Genomic DNA, 17,685 nt, shown 5'->3' on the forward strand with positions numbered 1-17,685 from the left:
TTCCTGGAGCATTGAAACCTTGAAAGCAATATGGCCGAAGGGATACAAATGTCACATGGATGTTTGGGCTAGAACGTTTTAAAGATCTGTGTCAATCCCTGATTCTAGGAACAGGCCATTTTCAAATATTTGTGTCTGGAACTTTACATAGATACCTGAAATTATAATTAGTTATTTTAAAGCATTTTTATCTTTGTCCTTTAAAAACCAACCAATGAAACTCCTTTAAACCCTTGAGTGGCACTGAGGTGAGATTAACTAAAAGATTAGGACGCTTAAGTGATTTTTATAGGTTTTTCATTCATGAAGTTATAACTCTCAATAATATTTTCAGCTTTATGTATCTCTCAGGCATGGCTCTTTCTCCAGTACATCTTGAGCATCTCAGCCATAAGTAATTGGAGGGTTAGGTGCATAGTAGGCAGCTGAGAAAGGTGAGGGTATTGCTTTCCTAACCTGAGGCTTCAGAATAGTCCCAAGCTTGGCATTGCATTTCAATTTTTCACTGTGCCAAAGCTCTCTCTCTCTCTCTCTCTCTCTCTCTGTGTGTGTGTGTGTGTGTGTGTGTGTATGTGTTTTTGCAGTTGCCTTACATCTCTGTTGCCTGTGCTGACTTCTGGAGTATAGTCAATTATAGGGCATATAAAATGAACAGTTGAACTCATAACAAGGAAATCTCAGTTTCTTTCAAGTATTCTGGTTAGGAAAAAAAGGCACTTGAAATCCTCTGTGACGATCTGCTGTCACGCATGGTAAGCATAGCGTTTCAGCTGTATTCAAGGCTTTATGTCTTCATTAAAGAGGGTTTTTAAGTGAAATAGAGAGAGGCATTTGGGAAAGGTTGGCTCCTAATTTGTTTGTGCAACTCACATGGGCCAGGTTCTTTGAAGGGCATTGGAACAGCTTCATCAGAAATTAATGGATTTGTAGGCTGCACAGGGTATGTAACTTCCAATGGGTGAGTAGCAGCTTCAGAGGGTGCAGTTTTGTAACCAGAGGCAGAATGATCCTATTGTAGAAAGAAGGAATCATGACCAATCCAGTGGACTGGTGAGTACCGTTGGAATATAGATTTTTATGTTAGTCATTTTTCATCTGCCAGCATATGAGATCCAGTGCCAGGCACCTGGCTAGATGGTGCTGGGGTAGCTCTTTTAGCTCTGCCAAACATATGGTGTGCATTCAGAAAGAAGTCTGCGAGGTCAGCCTGCATCCTTGCTGCTCCATGGTAGTCACCACATGTGTAAATAACTTGCTGCTCACCTGCTTTTCTGGGGAAAGTTCATTATAGGCAGGGCTGATGTTAGGGTGTGTGAGAGACCCAGTAAGCAAACATTGAGCCCCAAAGTGCCATTGCCCATGTTCAGAGGCAGTGCTGGGTCCAGCTGTTCTGGGATGGCCTTTCTACCTTCAGCTCGCTGAGTTTGGATTTATTACAGCTTTGCCTGTTTAATAGTCTTCTGTGCCCAGCACAAAGTAGGTGTTTGAAAAGAGTGATGTAACTGAATGAATCATTCAATCTTTCTCTTCTTCTAGCCCTTGTGCCTCCAGTGCTAAAGGGAAGAGAGATTTTCCTACTTCTCTACCTCATCTTTTACCTTCTATCTGAGAACTTCCTCACTCGGCTTCAGGCACTTGCCTTTAGCCAGTGCACAGACCATACAGATGCCTCCTTCTTCCCTTCAGGTATTTGCACTTGCCTGTCCTCAGCTGACTGTCCCTTCCTCAGAGCAGTCTTTTCTGACCACATTGTCTCATGTAGCTCCCTCTTTTATTCCCTCCCATGGTAGTGATAGATGATTACATGCTAATTGCCTGCCTTCTCTCCTAGAATGTAAGCCTCCCAAAGGCACTACCTTGTCCAGCTTGCTTACTATTGCACTATGAAATACCCTGTGGCCACATAGGGTATACATGTTCATATTTGTTGAATAATTGAATGAATTCTGCAGAGAAACAAGCTTTAAATGCTTGAGGATCTGGATTGTTCAAAGCTCCCAGCTAGATCGGCTTCTTCAGATAGGTTTTATCTTGACAACCCAGTCACTGGTGCCTGCAATGTTGTGTTGAGAAGGATTCTGTGGCTGGGCATTATTGGTTGTGTGCTGTGTGCTTGCCTCCCTCTCTCAGTTGTGTGTTTGCGTAGCATCTTGTAGTGCAGATTTTTCTTTCTCCTCGGAGAGTTTCCTTGCCTGCACTGTGCTTCCAAAGACTCTGCAAGGTACCTTTGAAAAAAGAAGCCATATGTAGCAGAAGCAAATAGGAAACTAAATGTTCAGGAGATTCCAACAAAAGCAGAAATTGGCCCTATGCCTCTTCCCATTCCTCGTTCTGAGTACTGTGGGTTGATATCACTCTAGGATTAAAGGAGAACACTCTTGCTTAAACACCAATATCTGAAACACCAGGGGGGAAAAAGGCTTACAGTACATGACTGGCCAAGGAAATTGCTTTTTGAATAAATGCTTCCATCTCTGAAGTTTGCTTCATCACAAACCTCCCTTTCAGAAGGAGTTTCATTTCATTTCTCGGTGAGCATGTTTTTAGAAACAGGAGGCCTGCGGAAATCAAACTGGCAGAGATCTCTAGTCCCTTTTGCCTCACCAGTTTTCTACCCACTGAAAAACCAGAAGGGTTCAGATATGATGGCGCCTGGGGTGAGGTGTGGGTGATCAGCGATTATATCCTGAGAACTGCCCTGAGATGCAATTTTCCCCTCAGAAGACGTTTTCCAGCAGGGCCCTCCGGGCTTACAGGTCAATCCCTATTTGCAGTGTTAGTTTTGCTTTCTGCTGTTTTGCCACCCATGTTTTGAACTATGTTAACTAAAAGAATGTTCCCAGGAATTTATAGAGTGGATCAGGAGAGCACTAGACATACAGCAAATTTGTTTGGATGAGACATACAGTTTGCTGCATATCTGGATCCACTAGTGGATCGAGTGTTTGTATGTCTCATCCAAACAAATACCACTCTGAATTATCCATGCTACATTGGTTGAGTGATTTAAGTTCCTTGTTTTATCTGGAAAATGGGGATGATGAGCTAGCATAGCCAGTATATTGGGAGGAAAAGTGTAATTTAGTAACGTATTTGACCAATGCTTATTGAAAACCTACTACAGTAGTCCCCTCTTATCTCCAGTTTCACTTTTCGCAGCTTACCATAGTCTGAAACTACTAAATGAAAAATTCTAGAAATAATTCATAAGTTTTCATTACACAACATTCTGAGCCATGTGACAAAATTGCACGCTGTCCCACTCTGTCCTGCCCAGGATGTGGATCCTCCCTTTTTCCAGCGTAGCCATGTTGTCTACACTACCTGCCTGTTAGTAACTGAGTAGCCATCTCTGTTACCAAGTTAACTGTTGTGGAACCACAGAGCTTATGCCCAAGTAACCCTTCATTTTCCTTAATAACAGCCCCAAAGCACAGGAGTAGTGATGCTGGCAATTCAGATATGCCAAAAAGAGGACATAAGGTGTTTAAGAGAAAAGGTGAAAGTTCCTGACTTAATAAGGAAATAAAACAAATTATATGATGAAATTGCTGGTTGGGTGCGGTGGCTCACACCTACAATCCCAGAACTTTGGGAGACCAAGGCAGACAGATCACGAGGTCAGGAGTTTGAGACCAGCCTGGCCAACATGGTGAAACCCCATCTCTATAAACACCAGCCAGGTGTGGTGGCTCACTCCCATAGTCCCAGCTACTGAGAAGGGTGAGGCAGGAGAATCCCTTGTACCCAGGAGACAGAAGTTGCAGTGAGCCAAGATCGTGCCACTGCACTCCAGCCTGGGTGACAGAGCAAGACTCCATCTCAAAAAAAAAAAAAAAAAAAAAAAAGAAATTGCTAAAATCCTTGGAAAGCAGGGATCTTCTGTTTGTGCAATTGTGAACAGTGCATTGTTACAATTGTTCTATTTTATTCTTAATTGTTAATCTCTTAAGAGATTAACCTGTTCCTGTACCTGGATTTATACATTCAACTTTATCATAGGTATGTGTATGTGTAGGAGAAAACAGAGAGCATATATAGCGTTCAGTACTATCCATAGTTTCAGGCATCCACTGGGAGAAGAAGGGGGATTCCTATACTGGTATCAGATACAGCAAGCTGAGAGGATATGAAGATGGATGTTACTCTGATTGGGCAATGTGGGAATTAGACAGGAAGATTTTGTTTTTACCAAGTTTGATATTGTTTAGGGCTTACTATTATTTGAAAAGCAAAGAACTACTGGGCGAGTGCAAATGATTTCTCTACTGAACCCTGGGAGTCAGGCTCTTGCCACAGTGGGATTTTCGTCTGACATATCAGACCCAACTGTTGAGCAAGATCATTCTGATCCCTTACAAAGTTGAGAAGAACATCATAGCAATGGGGTGTCCTAAGAATATCAACCCATTAGTAGCTCCTCACAGCCCAGTTCCAGGCTCCTATTCTTCAGCTGTCCTGATGTTGTGTTGTAAGAAAGTTCTAGGCCAAGTACAGTGGTGCATGCCTATAACCCCAGCACTTTAGGAGGCGGAAGTGGCTGGATCACTTGAGTCTGGGAGGTTGAGGCTGCAGTTAGCTGGCCACTGCACTCCTGACAGAGCGAGACCTTGTCTCAAAAAAAAAAAAAAAAAAAAAAAAATTACCTCTAAATGGTGGCCAGTCGGGAAGCAGTATTGCAGACCCAGGAGGCACTGTCTGGGGTTGTTTTACTCAAATACACATTTGAAGATAGAATTACTGATGGTCTCCCTGACAAGAAGTGACTCCTTTGATGTTTTAATTGAAATAAACTCTGCTCAGGACCCGGAGCTGCAGTTGCTCTTTGCTGAGATGCTCCTGACAAGCTATCAATGGAAAACTGCGAACTTTCATGTCTAATCAATTCCAGTGATTTTTTTTTTTAATGGCGTGGGTGTACTCCAACAAACCTGAAATGCCCACATTGGTTCGTGGAGGTTTTATAGGGTACATAGCATGCTCCAAAGACCATTCATAGTACAGTTGGTGGAGTAATATCTGGTCCAAATTATGATGCTAGCAAAGTCTCATTTGCTGCTTTGGCAATCGGCTTGACAATGTGATACTTCAATGTATAATTGGATAAGCAATTGGGTTCTGTTATAGTACAGTGGTTTGGCATAATTATTTTCCAGCACTGTGATTTTCTAGTTAATACATACTTTTGGGGGTTACAAATTCTTAAACATCAACACTCTATACTCCTTGAAAATGGGATGCCACTAATTAATATAAGAGCTTATTTCAGCGTTTTGGCCCCACAGGCAGCACTAAAAATACTTGCTCTTACTCAAGCAAGTTATGCTTAAGTCAAAGCTTTGGCAACTAATCAAATGATTAATGCTCCATTGATTACTTGAATTTCTATTCAAGGAAGGAGGAGGAACTGGGCTTTTGAACTTTCACAGTGAATAGAAGGACCCGAAGGTAATTTGTTTGCACATAGACATCTCACAATCTAGTGCTTAGTCCAAGGCTCCAGCTCACAGGATCCCTCACATAGAGAAGGGAGGCAATGAACATAGTTTTATACTAAGTAATATTCAAAGAACTTCACTGTCCTAAGGTAGCACAAGTGACAGGCAGAGGTTTATGGTCCAAGACCATTTTCTGCCTCAAGTGAAAGCAACTGATGATTCATTGGGCTACCAAGAAAGTCCAACATGGGTGCCAGTCTGCTCAGTAACCAGCACATAGACAAAGGAAGCTCCGTGTCTGGCAGGAAACATGTACTGAAAGGATAGGGGCAGGGAGGTGCTAGAAGCATGAAAGCATCCAGAATTGTGAAACATGACTCAATCAGAATGGTCCAGGAAGGTTTCTCAGGAACTTTGGGAAGTGAATGATGGAAGATAGGCAGAATGGATATTGGGCAAAAATGGAGTTTTTGCACCCTGGTTCAGAGCAATCTTGGCAGGGAAGCCAGGATCTCTGTGTGCTTTACAGACAAGCACCAGGGAGAAAGCTGCCAGATGACCAGGTCCACCTATAGTGAGAGGCCAAGTCCTCTAGCTTAGTGGCCATGACACTAACTAGCCTATGGGGCAAATGAGCCCCCTCTCCTCGTCCATGCTGTCCCCACTCCCAATGTTTCTCTTCTGATTGCTGCCATCACTTTCTCCCTTTAATTCATTATCCTTCCAGGACATTCTTTATGAGCAATTATTCTAGTCCTTTTACTTCCTTGCCTCTGATCCTTTCATATCTTCTCATCACACCAAAAATAAAATCCAAACTTCTCAGCTGTGCCCACAGGGTACAAATGATCTGCCATCCCCCAAGTCCTCTGTCTCACTCTTCCAGCCTGTTACCCAACCACCACACTTCCTTGAAGGTCTGCACTTGCTGTTCTTTCTGCTTGAAATATTCCTTCCTGCCCCTTTACTTAAATACTCATTATTCACATCTCTTAAATGCTACCTCTTCAGTGAAGCCTTCCTTTAGAAGCCTGCCCTATCCAAAATTCTGCCATCCCCTATACCATCTTTTGACGGAGCTCTTATAACATAAAATTATTTTGACTCCTATGCATCCATAAAAAATGAAGCTTTCTAGAACTCAGCCCAGTAGAAACTGCCACCCACAAGTGTTAAAGGCCAATGCATCACCCTCACATCTTGAGTCACCCTTTCCCACCTCAGTTGTACTTCCTTCCCCAAGGGCCATTTCTCAAGCTGTTAATGCCATATTTTCACACCGTTTCATTTCATATATTTCTAAAATTGATTCTTATTTTTAACTTAAGTTTACTTTAAAAGGAGACTTGACATGATTTGTCATAAATGAGAGATACCCCTAAAAATAAATATGATCTAAACAAAACAATCTTATTATATTCTAGCCAGTCTGGATGGCTCTTCTCTTTCTCTTGGAGGTGCTGTTGGTACCTTATCAAGGACATACTAGTACCACTGAGACTTTATTCTTGAACAGTAAGATGGACTGAAGGACCACTGAAAAGGGAATTAGTTTTTCTCAGTAAGATTCAAAGCTGTTTGCAGCTTTGCATTTGTAGGACCAGAGACCATCTTTTAGACCCCTGTCGTGCGTGCATATTCCATCTTTAAACAATGGAATGTTAAGGCTCCTCAGAGTGGCAAATTTCAGCTCTCTTGCTAACTCTGATACATGTTAGTAGCTGCCTAGAAGCCAGGTCAGGATTCATCAGGGAACAGTGCTGTAATTAGTTGGTGAAGCTGACCATGGGTACAAGTTGCCTTGCTGGGGAACTGGTACACATATCACGTGTTTAATAAAGCTGTTCCCATTGCCAAGAATTACCCTTTCTTCAAAATCTCATTACCATCTTTTAAGCCCAGTCCTTGATTTTTAAAAGTCAATCTCAGACCCCAATTCCAGCAAGAATTATTTTCTCTCCCCCTGCCCCAGATATTCCAAGAACACTTTGATGGAACTTCTAGTTCAGTAGTTCGGCCAGTATTAAATTATCTATGCACAAATCTGTCTGCCCTATTGAGGAACCTGAGGAGGTAAAGATCTTGGGCTTATTTACCTTTGTTATCTTTCATAAGACCTAGAACAGAGCCTGGAATATATCATGTGTTCATCAAATCTTGGTTGAATAGAAAGTAATAACAGAGGATCAGATCTTAAAAAAAAAAAAAAAGTTATTTTCCTTTTGAGACTTTATATAAACCCCTGTGTAAACAGAACCATCAACCCATAAGAAATAGTTTATTTAAGCTCTCTACTTCTGTATGTTGTTTTATTAAAGTGATAATGAAATATGTTATTTTATAAAAACATCCAAATTTATATTCAGCGGTTTGCTTCTGTAAGAAGAGCATTAAATTAGTTTTCCCCCTTTTGAAGACAATTTGGCATTTTACTCCAGGTTAGTTCTAAATTCTGAAAAACATTTAAATTATTGTGAACCATTCCTCCTACTGCATTCCATTACGGAGCTCTAAAAATGTCAATAGCAAAGGCAGTTTGAGCGATACAGCAGGGAATTAATCATTACCCCATATACCTTGTGATAACACACTCAGTGCACAGGAGGGAGCACAATGTCAAAATCGACACATATCAGTTCTTCAATCAGAAATCCTGTTAACACTACCTTCCCCAAAAACCATTTCTAGCAGATAAAGTGGGATGACTGAAGAGATATTTTTTTTTAAAAAATCTCTTTTCAAAGCTGTGCAGAAATAGAATTTGCTTGGAGAGGCCATCACAGACTTCAATCTGTTGAATGTGAATGAAGACTTTGGTTCAAGTTTTTGCAAACTTTGTCACTTTGGCGTGCACTTTCCTCTAAAGAACAAAGCTTCTGTGAAAACCGTTTTGACTACTGTTGTTGCATCAGAAGGAAACCAGTATGTAATACATCAGTGTGGGTGTTGAGCATTTTCAGAGCAAGCAGAGTCACATTTAACTTACGTGACTTACCTGCAGAAAGGAGAGATGGAGAACTATAGTGCACTGAATCCCAGACACAGTCAGTTGGAAGTGCGGTTATTTTATGTACTACTAAGAAAGAAAAACACTGCCAATTAAATTATGACATACTGTTGGTTATACGACATGTTTTGATTTCAAAGATGTTAAAATATGAAAAAATGTACACTTTAGAACTGGTGAACTAAGGAATTAAAATAGTGCGGGTTGATTTACACTGCATTCCATGCAATAATAATAAGCCCTGGAGTGCACAAATGATGGCCTTGAATTTCATCTTCCTGCTTATGGTCTCCTCTGTTTTTTCCAGGATTCACAGCCAGGCAACTTTGGGAACAACCTAGTTACCAAATGCAAGCCAAGTTCTTCCTGCGATGCTTTTTTAAGGTGTCTGCTAGGTTAAGTTGCCAAATAAAATACAAGAAGCCCAGTTAAATTTGTATTTCAGGTGAACAACAAATAATTGTTTAGTACAAGGATATCTCAACACTGTATGAGACATCCTTATCCTAAAACAAGTCACTGAGTGCCCTGTATTTTTATTTGCTAAATCTGGAAATCTGGCAATCATACTCCTGGGGTATTGACTGCCTTTGACCTCCATCCACCCTATTCTTTTACCATAGGTCCTTAGCTTTTACTGTGAGAAGCCTCAGTTAATACCTTATTCCATACAACGACTCTGAGGATTCGAGATTAATGAGGGTCATTTTAGAGCTGAAGCAGCTACATTCCCTCCCCAGATTTGGGTGTCTCATTATAATAAGTTGGTTGGGATCTGAATTCTCATCATAACTTTTAATCCTTCTACAAAGTAGTTAGGTCCAAAAGATACAGATCATTGGGGAACCATGGAGATGCAAAATACTTTTATTCCTAGAAACAACCTCTGTGGAGTTTTTAGTGCTTGCTGTCATTAGGTCAGTGTTACTTAGCCTAAAAATAATACTAATGACTGACAGCAGTAGTAGCAGCAGCAGCAGGGAATATTAAATATGACTTAACTATGTGTCAGGCATGGCACTGTTCACTCTTTCTTTTTCCTACTCCCATTTTACAAAGGGGAAAACTGAGGCACAAAGAGGTTAAAGGAACTTGTTCTTCTCGTTGTTCAAGCTCAGACCTAACTCTCGCCTTCTTGGAGAGCCATTTTTGGATGATCCATGGATAATCTCTTTCCCTCCATCACTCTTTATCATAACGTTTCTTTGTGAAACCAGGGTGATACTTGAAAGCCTTTGCAATGGGGCTAGCTCTATCCGGCACCCTTCCCATTTTGTAATCCCATCTCACTAAGAATCAGCCTTTTGGTGTCTACCCTCCCTACCTGGGTGCCCCAGGAGAACAATAAAGGAGTCTGTCTGGTTCAGCGTTGCAGTGCTAGGTCTGTCCCTCTGAAAGGCTTATCGGAAGTGAAACTCCTCCATTAAAAAGTTCACCCACGGCAAATAGTGCCTTTTGGATAAACTACTATTTAAGATCATTAGGGCTTTCTCTCTGTTAGCCAGGCAAGAATTTGTAGCCACCAGGTTCTTGGGTTGCTTTAGGGAAACGGAACTTTACTCCAAACTGTAGCATTTTTAATCTTCAAGTCACCTGGGTGGATCTTCTAGGACACAAGTCTTGCCTACCACGGCCTTTCCCAGGCTCCCTATTTCTGCGGAGATTAAAAACATTTAAAGGCTCCTGAAGTGCATCCGCATCTTAGTTCTGCATCTTAGTGTTGCTAAGACAAGCCTTGTAGGCCAGACATCCCATGGACAGAGCATAAATAGAAGAAAAGCAGTTCTAGGGCAAGGTTTGCAAAGGACAGCAGTGGCACTGTTGATAGGATCAGAAGCAATGTGCTTAAAGGCGAACATATTCTTTCTATATGTGTGTGGGCTCTAGCTCTATCTATACACTTCTCCCAAAAGCAGTGATTCTCAACAATAAGTGCACCTTAGAATTGACTGGGAAGTTTTGTTTTAAATCCCCAAAGCCAAGCTGCCCCAGACCAATTAAATCAGAATCCCTGGGGTGGGTTACATTTTTTTAAAGCTTCCTAGATGATTACAATGGGCAACCAGGGTTGAGCGCCGCTGTTCTAAACAGAACCACATGCTTCCATCTGGGGCTTTTAGGAGGGAAATCTCATGACTTTTAAAAGCTATGTACAACAGTTTTTGCAAAGACGATTAGTTTTTGTTTTATTTATTTCCTGTTTCCCAAAAACAACTTCCAAGGGTTGGCACAATGTTGCCATCTGTAAAGCATATGACAATAACAGACGGTCGCCTAATAACCAGGAAGGCATTAACATTCACAGGCTCTAAATTATTTGGATTCATCTGGTATGATCTGTGTTGATGAGGCCACTTAATGCTTGATTTCCGTGTCTTCCAATGGCAGTAGCAGAAGTGGGAAGGCCGTGTTTCCTGGGCTTTGCATGTCTCTTTGTCATCCTATTGAATTGTTATAAGATGGATTTATAACAGACCTCAAGGTAGTATCAAAATGAAAATTAGGTCTTGAGTAGATGAAAATTAGTTCTTGAGTAGAAGAATAGCAATCCTGTTTGACTTGCCTGTAGCAACTGCGGCATGTTTGCCTCTGCAAGAAAGGAAATGACTTCTTAATGTGGTTTTCTTCCACTAAGGAGAATTAAATCTACATGGCAAAATGTAAAACCAGCGTGCTGGCAGCCAAATTCTGAAGGGAAGATCCATGACCCTCATAAACGTATTTGTGGCCCGGTTATATGCTAATGAGCCTCATTTAGGCTCAAACTTACCAGGAATGGAAATATAGCTCAGCTGGAGTGCAAGGCTATGGTTCCCTCACTGTTTTGCCTTCTGTATCAACGTTGAGCTGCAATAAATGGGGAAATTTCTCCATCTGCTGCAAGCTGCCAGGGTAAAGGCCTCTAGGTTAAATTTAGAGTTTGGAGCCTGAGATAGCAAAAGTCATTATATTAGTTGATAGACTTTTTGCTGAGTTGGCAAAATTATTTTTAAAGGATCAACTTTTAAAAAGTTGACATTTTAATATCTGTTAAGTTGACCTTTTACAAAAGAGAGTGGAACAGTATCCGTGGAATGGTCATTAGGGACACTGTAGATCCTTCAGGATAAATAAAAAGGCAAAAGTTGTTGGGGATAATACTGGCACCTACCACTACCTAGCTGGGTGATCTTTGGACCAGGGTATGAACTTCCTTAGAACTCAGTTTCCTCCACAGTAACATGGGGTTAAGTAGCATCAGTTTTATGAGTTATTAAACGAAATAATGTATATCAAAGAAATAATGTGCACCTTTCACATCATAAATGCTAGCTATCATTGGTGCTATTAAATTGTCTCAATCCCAAATGACTTTTAACACATAACACAAAATACTACACTTTGCATTCCCACGAAGAATGAACGGATAACCTGCAGCATTTTACAATGTATAGAGCCACACACAGGAACAAGAAATTTAGTTAATTAAATTGAATCATAATAGGAGGTTAAGGGAGAAAATTGAGCTTTTCTAAGGAAGAGCGTTGTGAGAACATCTTCTGTGATAGAATTGCAGTTGTATTTACTCTATATGTAAATCTGAGACATACACACAACTTTTTAAAATAAATATACCTGTAATCTGAGGAGGAATTTAAAATGATTCAAGTGTTACTTTTGAGACCAATTGTTAATTTTTTGTAAGTTGTTTTCTCATGTAATCTCTTTTACTGTTTCCCTACTTGAAGCCTCTTTTAATGGAAATACTTATTACTTACTCAGTTCTCATGGCCCTTGTGTTATTATCATAAATTTGGTTCACTGAACAAAACTGCGCAGAGCTCATGGAAGAGAGTCTGAACCAAAGAGAGTAAGAGGTAAACCACAGCCCACCTTGAAGGAGGGATTATGGGTTGGTGGCAAACTCAATGCCTTCAAAATCCAGGAAGTAAAATAAATGAATGGTGCCTATGAAACATAAGAAAATTAGAAGAGTGTGGGGGAGATTATGGGAATGGCAAATGCACCCCATTCCCCCACTTCATCCCAATCTGTGACCACCTGTATTAGTCCATTCTTACAGTGCTATAAGGAACTACCTGAGGCTGGGTAATTTATAAGGAACAGCAGTTTAATTGGCTGATGGTTTCTCAGGCTGTACAGAAAGCATGGCTGGGGAGACCTCAGGAAACTTTCAATCATGGTGGAAGGGAAAGCAGGCACGTCTTCCATGGCTGGAGCAGGAGGAAGAGAGAGTGAAGGGAGGTGCTATACACTTTTAAACAATAAGATCCCCCAATAACTCACTGTCATGAGAACAGCACCAACGGGAAATTCTGCCTTGATGGTCCAATCACTTGCCACTAGGCCTTGCCTCCTACACTGGGGAGTCTAATTTGACATGAGATGTGGGCAAGGACACAGACCTATATCATATCATCACCCCTCTCAGCCTCAGTAGATGATTACAAGAAGGCAAATGATCCGATTGTTTTAAATGTGGATTCTTGTGTAAAGCCCCTCCATTTGCAAGTTTTGGCAACTGAAACAATTAAAAGATGATACACCTACTGGCCTCTAATTTGCAAATTGTGTTCAGTCTCCCCCAGTCCCCCGAAATTTCTTCAAGGAGATCCCAAGGGCCCATGAAAGAGCCTCTTCCATTTTTTTTCTCCAAAGCTCCAGAAACATGACAAGGAAGAGGAGGACTCCCCAGTCTCTTGGAGATCAGAGGAGGAAATGGCAGAAGAAGCTGCAGCTCTGCGGGTCTACTTTCAGTGACACAGGTAAAGACTGCATTTTGTCATCACCCAGACCCTCCCATGGACCTCAGGAAAGAGGTTGCACTCTCAGAATGGAGATGCACAAAAACACCACCAGCATCCTTGGGTGGTGGCTGCAAGCTGCAGGGGAGAAAACCCTGGCCTTTGAGTACTGTATTCCCAGCCTCCTAGTCTCTTCCACCTGCCTCTTCACGCCCTTCTTCCAAGCCAGTGCCCCCACCCCACCACCAACTTTCTCCAGTCTTTCCTGTGGTGGTGCTCCTCCAGAATCCAATGTTCACAAAGCAGACCTTCTGTCATGCACAACTTTTTGTTTAAAAGGTCAACCCCACCTTAAGGTGTGACATGGCCCTCAGGCTCAAGTCTGTCTGCGAGGCCCTGTAAACCAGCTTTCTCTGCCTCTCTACCACGCCCCCAGGCAAACTCCTCTGTTTTCACTGAGAGGACTCTTCTCTTCAGTTGCTATTTGGTAAATTGCCCTTCACATTTCTCTTTTTGTACAGCTGCTAGGAAGCTTAGGCCACAGGGAAAAGTCAAGGCTTGATAGAATTAATCTTTGCCTTAATGATGGCTAACTCTTGAGAGATAATAGGTTTAAGACTGGTAGAAAGATAGCTATAGCCAATTTCCTTGTCAAAATGCTTCTACTCCAAATTTTTATACAGTGTCTAAGGAACTCATGCCTAGATCTATCTGGCAATCTATATTATCCCTCCTAGTCTCAGTTCCCATAGTAGACTGCTGGAATGACTGAGGGTGATGTGTTTGGTCTGTAAACAAAAAGCATTAAAAATGGCCAGGAACAGTGGCTCATGCCTATAATCCCAACTACTTGGGAGGCTGAGGCAGGAGAACCGCTTGAACCTGGGAAGCAGAAGTTGCAGTGAGCTGAGATTGCGTCACTGCACTCCAGCCTGGGTGACAGAGGGAGACTCCATCTAAAAAAAAAAAAAAAGAGAGAGAGAGAGAGAGAGAAATGTATCTATCTCTCTGAAATTTGTTTATAAACATAGGGTTACCATGCAATACTGGCATATATCTAGACTAAAAAAATTACTTGTTTATCTCAAATTCAAATTTAACTTGTATCTTGTATTTTTTCTGGCAAACTTGTTAATAAACTCCCATGGACCCCAGTTACAGATCCTCTCCTATAAATAGTTTCTTTTTCCTTTTTAGAATTAGATAACTCCAAATTAGAAATAGGCAGTTCTTCATCTGGCCTGTGAATAAATATGTTCATGTTATAAGTTGCAGAAGTAGATCAGATATAAATAAAAAACAAAATTAGTGAGCAAATGCTGGTAGCAATTGATTGGAAAAAATTGTATCAACCACTTAGTGATCATGATTTTAAGCTAGAAAACACATTCATTGTATTCTGATTTCACTTTGAAATGTAAGTCTTTACTGGATAGCTTTAAATATATGTGCACTTGGCCTTTCTCTCCCAGGCCCTCTTTTTAGCGTATTCTAAATACTTAAAGATCCAGACTACCTTTTCCCCTACTGTTGTTCAAACATGGTGTTGTACTCAGATCCTTGCATTCTAGAAAGCTTATTTCATTCTCCCATGTCATAAGTTTGTCAGCTCTGCACTCAATTGCCTAGGGGGATATGGCAAGTGCTATAGCAGAGGCTGTCTTTCATATTTTATTTTTAACCTTTTCCACTGTTCACCATCTCTCTCTCATTTTTTAAGGATCAAGCTAGTTTACCTAAGAACATAGGCCTATGGGCATGACTACAAACCTCTTTCTATTCCTCTTATGAAGGCCAGTATGTCATTTTAGAGTGCCCTGTTCAAATTTAAATGGGGTGACAATACCTCAGACTTGACTGCCTAGGTTGAATTTTTTCTCCTGGGTTTCCTACTGTAGTGGGTATTTTCAGGTAGAGGCTAGAAAGCTTTAGGCTTTTTCCCAAGGCTTGCTGAATTGTAGATTTTGTCTTAGAATGCATTTTCTAGACACTTTAAGAAGATTCAAACTTATTACCCAACTTTCCTGTAGGCTTTGCTGTGTCAGTTTTTGTTTCTGTCTTGCCTTGAGGCCTGCCATTTCCTGTCTTCCAGGTAAATTGACTTCCCTTGTACATCTTACCAGAACGATATTTACCTTAACTTGTTACACAAACTATTGCCACTGTATCTTTGGATTTTTAAGTTAACTAACATTTGTATTTCTCTTTAAAGGTTTTTTGTGTACAGACAAACAAATCACCCTCAGTCTTCCCAGCAGTCAGATGTGGTAACTAAGACTAGGATGGATACTATAGGTTGCGAGGTGGCAAACCACTTAGGGTCCTAAGATTTTGCCAAGAGTATCATCATTACTGGAGTATAATGGGACTAAATATACTTCCCTTTAAGGACAAAGGAAACATTCTATTGAAACCATCCTCACAGGGTTAACAAGAATTACATGCTGGGTTCCGAACAGAAATATGGTTGTAATTAAGCATTAATCAGGCTGCACTTCGGCCCACTTCTTCGTAACCAAAGTCACAGAGCACCAGATGCCAACAATTTGCCTCCTCATTGTTCCTACAGAGAAGATTTCTGATGTTAGAATCATAAGGCTTTTGTTTGTTAAAAATTGCTTAACATGTTTTTCAGATCCTGAATTCCAGCAAAAGAGCTAATGCCAACCAGTTTGAAGATCCCCCTCCCCATGAGGAACTGAATCAGCATGAAAACGCAGTTTCTTCATCTCACCATCCTGTGACTTCATCCTATATTCTTCAATGATCCCCTACCTCGGTCACTCCAACCCCCTTAAAATATCTAAGACCTAAACGGCTCAGACAGGCAGATTTGAGGTTTTCCCCTGTCTCCTTATTCAGCAGCCTTATGATTAAACTTCCTTCTCTGCTGCAACCCTGTGTCTCGGCGTATTGACTTGCCATGCATTAGGCAACAAACCTATTATAGTAATTTTTTTAAAGGAAATTCAATCATTGGATTGGTCCACCTGCTTATTTCTCCCCTTTTCAAAAAAAAAAAGATGTGTCTACATATTGAATTTTTATACATTAAGTGGTTCATGAAACTTCCTGAAATGTGTTAATAAACAGGGCAATTATGAAATATATGGACATAGCTATATTTTAAAACTTGTTAATCTGAAGTTCAGATAGACTTGACCTTCCCCAGCTTTTGTGATTATTCCCTCAGCAGCAAGTTAGTCTTAGGCAGAGCAAGTTTAAAGACATTCATGGTGCTCACTCTGTAAAACCACACGGTTCTCAACATGCACAGAGGCAGACATGATAGGGCTCAGCCCTGGAATTGATAACAGTAGCCAACACTTGCTAAGAATTTATAAGATATAGACTCTGTTATTATCCTGTCTTACAAGTGATGAGAAAGCTAAGTCTTAGGGATGTTAAGTATTAGTTCAAGGCCAATCAATGGTAAGTGGCAAAGCTCAGATTTGAACCCAGGCAATCCCGCCCGAAAGGCCATTCTCTTTTAGTCTGTGTATTGCCCTCCTTGCTAAAAGAGCTCATCTCTCTAGCCACTTCCTTCTCCCTGTCCCATCTCTCCTTGTACCCTCCAAATAGTCTTTTTAGCCTCTTCACCTTATCTACTGGCCTATTTCTGTCTTGAGGACCTCCCACCTCCTCACCTGCTGGACTTCCTTACCTGCCTTGTTAATACAACCCTGTCCAGCACCTGCCTCCCTGGTCACACTACAGCCAGGTAGCAGAAACCAAAATGGGCCTGTATTCCCCAACCAACTTTGTTCTACTTGCAAGTTTTTCAGATCATGCTGGTTCCTGCCTAGGCTGACCTCCCTCTTTCTTTTGTCTACCATCTGACCACATGCCTAAATAAACATGACTTGGGCGAATACAGTGTTTCCCAAATTGCATTCATTCCCATTTTGTCATGATTTTTCTTATCTTTGTGGACCACTTAGAGCATTATTTACTTGATTCACTTTTTAAATTTTAGTACATTTATCTTAAACTTTATATTTCAGCCTCAGTGAAAAGCAAGTACTACTTGTAATTAGAAGCTAAGCATAAAAATAAACATAAGAGAAAAACGATGCTGATGATTTCCAGCTCTGCATAGTTGCTTGCCTTAGCTACTAGGAGTGAGATTCAGTCTCTGTTAAAAAATGAAGCGAGCCACCATTAGAAGGGCATTTAATTCTAGCACTAAACTGAAACTCTCCATTTGGCATATTCAGAAGGATTAAAGACAATAACCTACTCAGAGATTCAATGTAGATCACTTAAGATTATCTTAAACAGGAATATGACTGCCAACTTTGGAGAAACATCAGTGGAGGCCGGATCTTAAACCCAGAGCAAGCTGGCTTTAGACCTGCTTCAACCCTAAATCAGTACTCCTTCTCCCACCCCCACCCCATACCCGCCCCCCCCACACCCAGGCATATCAAGAAGGCAAGGTACATGGGGGAAAACCAACGAGTCAGCTTCCCTAGGGCCGATGAGTCAAATTTCA

General features: G+C 41.1%; 1 protein-coding gene across 3 annotated transcripts in view; it reads left to right on the top strand.

Annotated features, from left to right (window-relative positions):
• Positions 1-17,073, top strand: part of FHIT (fragile histidine triad) — a 1,500,125-nt gene extending 1,483,052 nt beyond the window's left edge. For 2 of the 3 annotated variants that reach the window (XM_025377568.1, XM_025377566.1), the window contains one exon: positions 13,105-14,078. In XM_025377568.1, coding sequence (XP_025233353.1) covers positions 13,105-13,206 — 102 coding nt within the window. In that variant the 3' untranslated portion in view covers positions 13,207-14,078. Of the gene's footprint in view, positions 1-13,104; positions 14,079-15,825 lie in introns of those variants that run through there. The other variant, XM_025377569.1, reaches the window with a different exon arrangement.
• The last annotated feature ends 612 nt before the right edge of the window (positions 17,074-17,685 follow it).

The sequence above is a fragment of the Theropithecus gelada genome, chromosome 2 (assembly GCF_003255815.1).
Source record: "Theropithecus gelada isolate Dixy chromosome 2, Tgel_1.0, whole genome shotgun sequence".
NCBI lineage: Eukaryota > Metazoa > Chordata > Mammalia > Primates > Cercopithecidae > Theropithecus > Theropithecus gelada.